The following is a 12,178-nucleotide window of genomic DNA, read 5'->3' on the forward strand; positions in this document are numbered from 1 at the left end:
TATCAATTTCTATTATTTACCTATACCTATTTCTTTATATATATTATAAATATGTATTCATAATATAGTATATCAAATTTGTGACATGGGTTACGTTGAAAAGAATAAAGGAGATTACATTCTTACTGTCGCTTTTTGAATCTTCCTGGTAAAGTGGTTACACAGCCCGGGTTTAAGTCCCTGTAAACTTGTTAAGACACTTTACATATTATAAGAAAAACGCGAATTAAACCTATATAGCCCTCATTATATAGAAAACATGAGCAGTGGTGAAACACCCATGGGCTCTCGAAGGACGAAGACCCGGTCCCCCAACAACCTAAAGGGGCCCCGAGCTCGTATTCTACTACCTAGCACTGTAAAGCAGAGGCTAGACGTCAAATTATAACATAAATTATTATGTTGATATTACAAAACATAAAATAGGCCTATACTGTGAAGGAGGCCTCTACTATCAGCAGTTACATTCTTCTACGTTTCACAGAAATTGCAAGCCCGTCATCCCTGCAAGCGGCTTCAACATTTTCTCGTCCCCAGGCCCAGTGACTCGTTGTTACGCCAGTGAACATGAGTTATCCACGTCATGTTGAAATTTAGCCACTTAACTATTAGGGTGTTTGAGTTGGCTTAAATTTTAAATTAAATTGCCTGAAAATCATGTTTGTCAAAAATGTATTTTGTCTAGATAGTTCCCAGATTTGCAAGTAACATAATACTTTAGTGAGGTTTTCTTGGTAGCTTCACCGTAAAAATAAAAAAAATCCATGTTTATGAATGCGTTATATGGATTGAATTTCCATATGAAAGACCACAAGAACGACAAAAAATATCAACACCGTCTAAAGGCCAAAACACTAGTTCAACGTAAAGAAAGTAAAAGGCCAGAATACTAGTTCAACGTAAAGAAAGTGTAATAACAGTATTCCACATCAAAATTGGACAAAACCCAATTAATAAAGACAAACCGGAATGTCTATACCGTCATTTATTTAACAAATCAAGGAAAATTGGTTTAATATTAAGCTTACGTCTCAAAGGTCCTCGAAAGAGAATTTTGGATTAACCATTTTTGCAACAAACAATTTGAGTTTCTGGTTTATTGTAACAGGATGAAAATAGTCAGTGGCGTACTATGCGCTCTCTTGTGGCGGTCCACAGGGACCATGAGCGGAAGGGGCCCCTACACATAGGGTCCTCGATCTAGCACCGACCCAAAAGGGCTTTTTTGATACTTACAGCATAATGTGTCTCTGGCATCGGCTGTAGGACATGTATCATATTATACCTAATGGCGGGTTAAAAGGGCCCTGTCTGTCTGGGACCCTAATTTTTCAAAATTATTTTTTAAAATTGATAAACACGAAAATGGTATTTAAATATTATGACTGTGAGGCCCGGCCTCATCGTTACGCCACTGAAAATAGTGTCTGAATAGGGGCTTGAATTGGCAATTTTGGCAGACATAGGAAATCTCCGGTTTTGTTTTTTTTTTTTTTTTGTTTTTTTTTTTTTTTTAAATTTTATAGAAAATTGTGTTATACAGACCTACTATTATTATTTACTGTACTCTTTACTGCAGGTTAAAACCTAATGAAATAATCACTGTTGTAAGTCCCTTGTCCTACCCTGTTGAACGGCCCAGGCCCGTATCAATGGGGTGTGATGGGTGCCCCTCCAAACCGGAAAAGTCCACATTTTTAAAACAGTCGAGAGTACTGCACATCAATTATTTTTATATAGTAGTTATTATTATTTATAATAGTTATTTGCCGTAATAAAGATTAAAAGGGAATTGTATATCTTTACATTATAACCAGCAATCTACCGTTAGGCTCTGGCTCTGTCGCCTTCCCCCAGTTAGTCCATTTTTTCACACCCCCACATCTCCCTCCCACGCCATGGCAATCCTGACTCTGCCCAGCGGCCAATCCGGAAATAAGGCCGCTTGGTTTATGCGGGGGATATACGGAATTACGATATTCGATAATTCTTTCTAAATAATGATTAACTTAATCGACCACCAACAGCTACGGGGTTCTGAAATATTTGTCTAGGAAATAATAATGAGAGGCGTAAGCCCCTATTGCGTCTTATGACCCATGTTCGACGTCGAAGTAACGACCTCATTAAAACTAAAAGATTGTCACGCTATAGTTTACTGCATCGTCCATAAAAGGAAGAAATATTCTTTAAGGCGAATTCTGTAAATGGGCGTGGGAAAATCACTATGAATTTGGGAATAGGGGAATCAAGTGGGCTAAAATGTCCTGTGGCACAAGGTACTTCCTATATCTTTACTCTTTATCCTTGTAAATGGGACATTTTGTTGTGCTGAAAATATAATCTGCCAATTATACAATTTTCAGAGATTAATTTTTTTGTTCAAGTTTATAACCTAAACACAACACACCTCTTTTCTTTTGATACTAAAATGTCAAGCGTTACTCTAGGTTTTCACTTATTCATTAATCAGTCAGTTATTGCATTTTTTTTAGAGATGCGAACACCCAGTAAATGCACTGTGTACAACACACTTCAGTGCGTCAAATCTATTGTGAAATAAGCCATCTCGTTGTTTCACTCACACATGCATATGTCAAATTCAATAAAATACAAATAACCACCCTTTATACCTTGATGTTTAGCGAACCCGCCGCCCGACTAAAATGATGATTTCGAATAAAAATAAAATTTTATTTTTTGGCAGTAGTAATTAGCACACCACCACCACGAAAAATGGTAATTTCAGAAAAAAAAATTAAGGTTTATCTTTATTTTTATTAAGCCCGTCGCTGCCTTGAAATTTCCAAAACAAAGAATTGCCTATATATTTCTATTCCTAATTAGGTTTATATAAATTTAAAGCATTTAACCATCTCATTACTACAGTGTTTATATTCACCAATAAAATTTTATTTTTATTTCCTCCTCCGTCTGGATGATTTTGGCAAAAGTATTTGCTAAATTAGAAAAAAAATGTATTTTTATGTTTTTTTCCGCCCTCCTCTGACGATCTTTAAAAAAATAAGTTCGCGAAACAAGGTATAAACAATTCTCGCCTAACATACAGTATCTGCACTTGAGTCTACAGTGCATGTAGGGTATGAATGTGCGAAACTTAAAATTAGTTTAGCGTAAATTTGGGTAAACAGTCTAGATTACATACACAGTAATGCGAGTGAAATTACGAGATAACTACAATTGGTGTTCAGTCTATTTATCATTGCGTAATCGATCAGCGGCCTACATGATAATACCCTTCACCGATACTGCAGTTTAACCCTGATGATATGACGTCAATTGAATCGTGCGAAATAGGACAAATACACGGATATAATGCAAGCTCCCATTTTAGTGTTAACAATACTAAATGAAAATAATTATGATATTAAATAATAAAATATGAAATTGATAATATTAAGTAATTCAAAAATGGAAATAGTAAAATAAACATGTCAAGTTTTGGAAAAATACAATACACATAATAATTTGTTCCGATGGTGTCAGATAGGGCAAAACATCATTCCTAATAATAATTTAAAAACTCATCCACATTTTTGTTGTTTTCCTTCGCCTTCAATTGTAAATGTTTGTACTTGTAAGAGTTTATTACAGGTTACACCCTGTGGATTTTTGAGTATTATTATTATTATTATTATTTTGAGGTTGTTGTAGCGTCAGTGGTGCATCTAACGAGATTGAGGGGAAGGAAGTCTTCAGAGAACTTTTGCTCCTCTCCTATAGGCTTCGCCGAATAGAAATTTGATGAGAAAAAAAAATAAACTAAATTAGTTTTAAAAAGTGAGACAGGCTGAAATAGTGCCTAATTACCAATCTAAGTACTGATCTACCTCCTGTCCTAACCCCATGATAATTCCCAAGGCACAGTTTTGGAAGGGTTTGCCGATAGGGCTCTGAAAATCCGAAGGAAATTAGCGGAGTTTAATTGTTAAAGGCTGGTGAGGGCCTACGGACCTATGTAGGCCATTTTAAGCAGTTTTAGCTGTTCTGAGAGGCTTTAGTTGTTTCTTTTTTTTTTAAAGAAAAGTAGGTTTTCTTGTCCCATGAATCGTGGACAACAAAGCTGCTTAGCCTGTCTGAGAAGGAAACGTAATGTCCCACTACCCTGCTTAAGGCGTAGCCAATGCCTAGACACTGTTCGTGTCATGTAGCACCGTGCTTCTCAAACTATGTGTAGCGCGGGAAAAGACTCTGCCCAAATAAAGACAGACTTTGGTAAAGCTCATTTCAAAACATAGTATCAAATACTTCTATACAACTATCCTACAAAATTCTGAGAAACACCCAGACGTGCTACGAAGACGAAAGCTATGGAAATTCATTGTCAATCCAAACCTAGAATCTTCTCTCAGAATTACACTGTCTCCAATCTCTCTGAGGATTGATAAGATCATCAAAAAAACAACAATTGAGCTCACATTAACACGTACCAGATAATGAATAACGTTGCATCGTGTTAAAATTATAATATGTTGAATCTTCCTCTTTTGGAGCTCGTTTGCATCTTTTTTTTAAAAAGGGCATACAAGCTTTATGTTTCAATTATTTTTCGCCAAGTCGAACTCGCGCAAAAGTCGGCTGTGCATAAGTCAAAAATTCTTCATTGTTTTATTGTATTACATTAATCATTTCAAAATAACGAGTGGAATCAATATTCTTCATATTACAAAATAGAAATTATAAAATTATTGTAAAACAAAAAAAGGAAATATGTCAGAAAACAGTCGCATTATGATTTCATTGAGCTTCAAATAGGCCTAGTAATCGGCACAAACATTATGATAATAGCATTGTGATATGACGATATTTATCGATTTGGTCGCTAAAGAATAGGCCTACCGAGTGTAAAAATGAGTCACCACCTGAAAAAGTGTTAAAAGAAAGGGTGTAGCATATGTTTGCTGAGCTGTAGATGGTGTCCCTTCTTTAGAATCATTAAATTTTTTTTTACCATATTTTTCGTTTTCTGATTGTACTTATTTCCTGTTTGTTCTTTTGCTGTGCAGTTAACTTGCCTAAGTAGACTTTGCCTAAATCAAATAATAATAGTTAGCGACCCTAATTGTCCCGCCCTCTATCAGCACCCCATTTCAAGACTTATACGCAACTGAGCATACATATCTACCACGGTCAATAGAATAGAAAGGAAATATTTGGTGTTTTACCATAGTCATTCAAAAAACTTAGCCGACAAAAAAATTGTAAATTTCCCACAAACTGTCTGAAAAACATAATCGTTTGGGCAATTTATTGCTTGGTGGTTTCATTTTCATGAACTTCGTCTGTCTCCTTGAATAATGCAATTCTTCGAAGAAAGATACAAATAGGCCTATATATCTACATTACAATGTAAAATTTGGTGTGTCATGCTCACGCTATGTGACCTGGCCAATTTCAGTGGAATTAACTGTCGGTTTGCTAATAATTCTATCTGCTAATAATTGCTCATAAGTCCATCTCGCAGAACTATTGGCCTATCGACACAATTGTTTGTAGGAAGTATTGTCATTTAGATTATTATTTTTACATCTCCTTTTCTTTTTCATGTACGATGACGACTACCTTTGAATTGACATATTTGCTAATATTGCCTTTGCCTTTATTGCATTTTCCAAGAAGGGAGCCTCAATTTTCTTTGTTTCTTTTTCTTGCCACACACAAGGCTAAATGCCTCTCAAGATTTACATGATATAGCAATAAAAATAAGAAAAAAACATTAAAATTGCGGAAAATTATGAAAATGATTAATCAAATTATGATTTTCTTTTTCACAACTCAATTACGTATAAAAAATGCTTGTTCATCCTTTGCTTAAATAAACTGAAATTATCTTAAGTTTCTTATCCAGGAAGTTTCTCCTAAATTGATGTCTCCTGAGAAAAACACCATTCACTTTGTTTTTTTGTTTTTTTTTCTATACCTGGTTATTGTTAGCAAGAAATGTCATATGTATAAAAATAAATATTTACTCTAACTTTTACGCTTGGTTTGTGTATTTATTTATATAGCTCCCCTTCTATGATAAATCATGCTCAAATGCACTTACGGTAGGCGTGTATACATTAGAACTCCTATTAAGGGGACACCTACGAAAAACGCGAAATTGTCCCCTTAATAGAGGTTTTCGCACATATACAATGGGACATAGATCCTTTATAATTTCATTTCAGTTGAACTAATTAGTTGCACTATAAATTAAACTAATCTGTAACATTAATTTACAATGCACATACAATACATTTATGATAAAATAAAAATAAATGTAATTTAAACACAAAGAATGTATATTGTTACAGATCCCAGTCCAATGACAGATACACCAAAAAAATTGCTCAAAATTTAGCCGATGAAAAGTTGTCAAAATACAAATTTGAATTAAATATTGTTATTTTGAATAGTTGTTATGTCACCCTAATAGGGATTGAAAATATATTGATTTGACCATTTGGCACAATCAGAAATTGTCCCCGTCCACTTAACAGGAGTTTATATTTCCCCTCGTTCCACTGGAAAGTGTGTCGTTAATAGGAGTGTCCCAAACGAGGGGTTCAACGTAATAGTTTACCAATGACATAATGGCCAGTACAATCATAACATTTGCGGGTTTTTTTTAATAAAGTGTACCACGTTGAACCCTTGTACTAATTCCTAATAATAATAACGGTGGTGGTACTATTATTTTATACGGATGATATTTACAACAACGCATTAGCAGAATGGACGGATGGATTTATTAGGTGTAAACCTCAAGGATAACCCATCAAAAGACAATCCCCTACTATTTTTAAATAGTGTACTGCGTTCTTTAACGTGCACACGGGCCATAATGACGAAATACGGTGCGCTATTTCAGAGGTATTTTTCATATCGTTAATAAATAAATATCATTATTATTATAATTAGAGAGTGATCTAAAGTAAAGTAAGGCAGTAGGCCAAATAAATTAATATCATTATTATTATAATTAGAGAGTGATCTAAAGTAAAGTAAGGCAGTAGGCCTATGTTGTTGTTTTTTTAAATAGTGATTTATAATTACTTTGGCAATCTCCGTGCATATTATTTAGGCTCTGGAATACTGTTAGTGTACAATAGGGTACATACAGTCACGTGGCCCGAGCCGCCGATTCGGTCTATTCATCGTCATCGACGTCGTTGGTACTGTTATTACCATATTCATCACCATCACCGTCAAATATTGTCATCACCATTAACATCTTCCGAGTTCCTACTGTAATTTGTCGTCGTTGGATGTATTGTCACCATTATCATTATTGTCTAATTATAATTGTCGACATAGTTTAGACCGTCATTATTATCATCGTCATGGATGGTTTGTCAGTGAGATAGTCGGTCGGTTGGTTGGTTGGTCAATCGGTTGGTCGGTCGATTAAGTTAATAGATAAAAATTTTGATCCATAATGATTTAGATATTGATTTATCAATCACGCCCGCGTGAATTTGACTTCTACTACGCATTACCATGGGAGGTGTTAGGCCTACCACTCAGCTTTAGCTCGTGCAAATGTAGCATGATAAACATAGACGACACTATCCAAAAAGGCAATCTATATACGTACGTTTAATCCACGTGAAATCTTTTGATCCATAACTATGTTGAGAAACATATATGGAAATAAGATAAGGATAATTATGAAATTGTTTATAGTAATATGGATATCGACGGTGATAGTGGCAATTATTGAAGTGTGCCATGAGAATGGTAAATGTGATAAAGAGCAGAAAGGAATGAGTGAGAGTTTTGGACCAAGAGTATTAGGAAAGAAAAAAGAGAAAAATAAAAATAATATTTAGGCCTAACCAGAACAATGAAGAGAGGAAAAACCACGGAACATATTGTTCTACTTGCGATCTGTTTTTACAAGTATTAGTCATGTGTGTGGTAGCAATCATAGCCGATTGCCGCGCTGTTTGATAATAATATATTAGATTAATTTTTAAGTGCAACGAAAATAAAAACAGACCAATTACTAAATAATGTGACGCCTGATTCTACATAATGAGTGACATATCCATTAAAGAGAAATGTGGTATGGCACCAACTCAGTAGGAACAATACTCGATGATGATATTTAAAAAAAAATGGCATCGAGATATTATCAGTCTTAAGTAATACAATAATAATTACCGGTAGCATATACTGTAGAATTACCGTACGCGATAGCTTTATCCTGTACACAACGATCTATGATCCCATTACTGGTACCTGTAAGCCTACTCTGATTTTAGCATAGACTTACGCAATTACATTATATCCTCACGTAGAAAAGTAATATAATTTGCCTAGGCCTAGTATTAGTTCTGCGTGCCACATAGGCAGTAATTAGCCTGGATTGCTTTACATCACATGCAAGTCTAATATTACTTTTGACATGATTGCGTTCATCGTCACGCTTAATCATCATTTTATATCAACATCTTAATATTCATATGTAGTTATAAATTATTTATATTTACAGAATTAAAAATGTTTCCGGTTGGCGTTTGAGATGAAAGGCTATCTGGTCACAGATCAAGGACGTTACTAATCTCAGAGAGCTTCATGAGCACGTTTTTTTTTTTTTTTTTTTTTTTTTTTTACTTTCCATAAATATACCGGTAATCAATATACAGCATAGGTCTTTATGACTTGATGAAAGTCTACGAATGAAAATCTACTTGATTCTTATTTTAAATAAATTATTGCAAATTACAGACGAATTGCGGTTAACGTTTGGTGTATTATATAATTCATTTGGAGCGCAAAGATGAAAACAATATTATATTAAAATTTTATAAATAAAACTAATTTTACCTTACTAAAATTGTTTTTTTTTTTACATAAATCTAATGTACAACTAATCCTGGAGAAATAAGATGAAAAAAATTAGGGGATCTATCAAAAATGTTTTAAGTAACCGTAATACATTTCAGTATGTATATAAAATCATCTTTCCTTGACATGTTCTACCTCCCATATTGTCAAGGTTGATTCTTTCAAATGAACTTGCTGGATGGGGTTCATCAATACGGTAATTAACCCACGTCAAACAAGAAATATAAAGATCATGCTCGCCGACTTATGACCAGTTTGACAAATGTATTGGTCCAAGCCGGAGTTTTACTCTAGCAGTCTCACTCACATACGAAGTCTAGTTCCGGTTCCTGTTACATTGTAGTGCGTAGTCTCTACACGTTTACGTCGCCTGAATAAGGATGAATCTGTCGCTCTGGCTCAACACAATGTTTAAGCCTACTGTATTACTATTTATCTTTTGTTTATTAAGAAGCATTACTGGAGCACCAGTGGAAGAAGAAGGCAACGGTAAGTAGAGAACATTCACGGTGTTTAATTAGAATACTAAGTTAATTTAATCTTCCATGTGTAAAATGCTAATGCTGTACTAAACGAATGGTAGTTCCATAATATTAGCGTAAGCCTACCATATATCGACACGCAGCGGACCGTCTACGTCAGCTTGCCATTAGCAGATCCGGCTACTACCAGTTCAGTTTCAATTTATTCTATAATATAATGTATTTTCTGATCATTCGCAATGTAATTATAGGCCTACATGAGAATACTTTACAAAATAATAGTGAGATAAAAACACAAATACAAATTCCAGGCTTATTGGTAGGCCCATGCCCTACATTGTTTTAAATCATTCGACCGTAGGCCTACAGAGTATTAGGCCACGAGTTAAAGACCTGTCAACCCGTACGCATTCGCCGTAAGTCTTACGCATTGCAATCAAATCTTACGGTCTTATACGCTTATCCTAAAATTTGAGTAAATTTTGTTTCTTTTTCAATTTGTAATTAATTTTCATAAGAAGGGAAGATGCCTTTCGTTATCTTAAATTATCTTTCAATGCTACTGTATCTCAGATCATTATAAACTCACTAATATCGATTAGATATGCCATTTAAGCCAAAGCTGGATCCCGACCGGGAGCCCTTGGCAGCCCCCTGACCCCAAGCCACTGTTCGTGCCTTCGGCACTCATTATGTATCACCCGATCTTACTCTTTGAAATTTCTGAAGGTTGACAGGTAATGCAGTTAGCATGTGTTTAGCTTCTTATTATATACGGTATATGTTTATTTAAATAGTTTATAATTTACTGTTGTTAATTGCATAATTATATAAATGTCTGATCTCTGCTCCACACATTTGCATTTATATTATTAGTGATAATAATGAGGGTATCAATGAAGGGGATGAAGATGATGATGATGATGATGATGATGTCGATGATAATGATGATGTCGATGATGAAGACAGTGATGATGATTATGATAATGGTGATGATGATGCGTACGACGTCCCAGCCACACCAAAATCGAAAAGGGTTTCAGGTAGTCAAGTAACGAGAGGCCTAGTCGTTGAGCAAATGGGATAGAATTACGAAGAATTACAGCTGTTAATTGATGAATATCAGTTTTAAAGCTCATATTATATAATAATTATTACTCATGACTGTCTTCGTCATCCTCATCTTCGTTACCTTATGTTTTTGTATTGTTCGTATATTGTGCATTTTATTTATCAGTTACAATGCGCATTTCCCTCTTCATCGTATTAGAGGTCTGTTTATACTTCAACGATAACGATAACAATAAAAAGTTAAAAAGCAATTGTTCATATAGAAAATAAAAGAAATGGGGGAAGTTTTCACACTAGAACGATTCGATAAGGATTTATCGTGTATACAACAAAATATTTCGACAAATCAAATCAGATGACGTAATAATCATGGAAAAACGATAAAATCGTTGCTACTACTACAATTTTAACGTTTTCTATGATTATGACGTCATCTGATTTGATTTGTCAAAATATGTTGTTATCACATACCGGTAACCGATAACTCGTTATCGAATCGTCCTAGTGTAAAAACTTCTGTTATTTCTATTATTTTCTATATGAACAATTGCCCTTTACATTTTTATCGTTATCGTCATCGTTGCTAGTATAAACAGGCCTTTATACACCCATCGGGGAATAATGCAATTTCGTCGCAGAATTGAGCCCGTTTTAGGGAGCCCATTGACACGACCCATCTCTTACATGTGGATAGACTTAAGGCAAATAATGTTGAATGAAACGTTAACCCATTTTAGCAGTATGATGATGATGGTACTGTAAAAAAAATAATTGGACATAATTATAACTTCTTTATAAGTGGATATATTTGGTATTGAAAATGGTTGGGGCTGATATAGTGCGTACGTGGTCTCTATGCGCTTGAAATATATAATTATACTAAAGTTCATATTTTCTCATCCTCCTAGGTGAATGTAGGTATAGCTATATAAATAGTTTGCTTGTATTTTCTCAGGTGTGTATACTTAAAAACCCAATTACGGGTCCGGCAACATAAATCTTCCTAAATTGTCAGCGCTTCCAATTTGATGCTGCAGCTCACATATTATATCGGATATGTGACTGCATAGGGAAAGTGAAATCCCTGCAGAGAAATCTTTAAAAAAAAATCAACAATTGGAATCAAGCACCGATGAATAATGCACTTGTTATCTATAATTTATCACATAATTGCTACTGTACTAGTGCATAGAATTATTTAATATTTAGACATTGCCTTGTTTAAACTAACAATTTGGACAATTAAAATGATTAACTGTGAATATGTCTACACGTCATTGATATATTATTTATTAAAAGGAAAGTCTTAATGGTGGAGTCATATGTGACGGTATGCGTGAGCCGTCATAACTGGAAAGACGTCATAAAACAATCAGAGTCGTACGTGTGATACCGTAGCTACAATAATAAAGAGAACACCTATCTGACCCATTGTCTTGTATAATCTAACAACAAATTACATACAATCATATATATCATAGTTACGATATGTACTTTAGTAGATATGTCTGTAGCGCACGTGGTTCATGTGATCAAATCGTGATATTGTCGGGTAACACATGTTAACATAATGTTGCAATCCAATACTGATATCAATGAGATAATAATGAGATAAGAATGCACTGTATGATATAAACACACATGTTGCATTTGATGAAGCGTATAGCGGAAATGTCTGATTACAGTAGGCAAATAAGTAATATTATGGTAGGACTCTTTGATTAATGCATCACAATTTATCTACACACAATAGGACCTCTTGATTATTG

The 12,178-nt window shown here is 34.4% G+C and overlaps 1 protein-coding gene across 1 annotated transcript in view; it reads left to right on the forward strand.

Annotated features, from left to right (window-relative positions):
* Window positions 1-9,099: 9,099 nt before the first annotated feature.
* The window catches only part of LOC117105255 (papilin-like), a 13,081-nt gene continuing 10,002 nt past the window's right edge, over window positions 9,100-12,178 (forward strand). Inside the window, exon 1 of the mRNA XM_033246343.1 lies at window positions 9,100-9,345. Within this exon, the coding sequence (XP_033102234.1) occupies window positions 9,237-9,345 (109 nt within the window). The 5' untranslated portion in view covers window positions 9,100-9,236. The remainder of the gene's footprint in view (window positions 9,346-12,178) is intronic.

Source organism: Anneissia japonica, unplaced genomic scaffold (genome assembly GCF_011630105.1).
Source record: "Anneissia japonica isolate Jap-2015-1 unplaced genomic scaffold, ASM1163010v1 scaffold287726_len2788222_cov184, whole genome shotgun sequence".
NCBI classification, from domain to species: Eukaryota; Metazoa; Echinodermata; class Crinoidea; order Comatulida; family Comatulidae; genus Anneissia; species Anneissia japonica.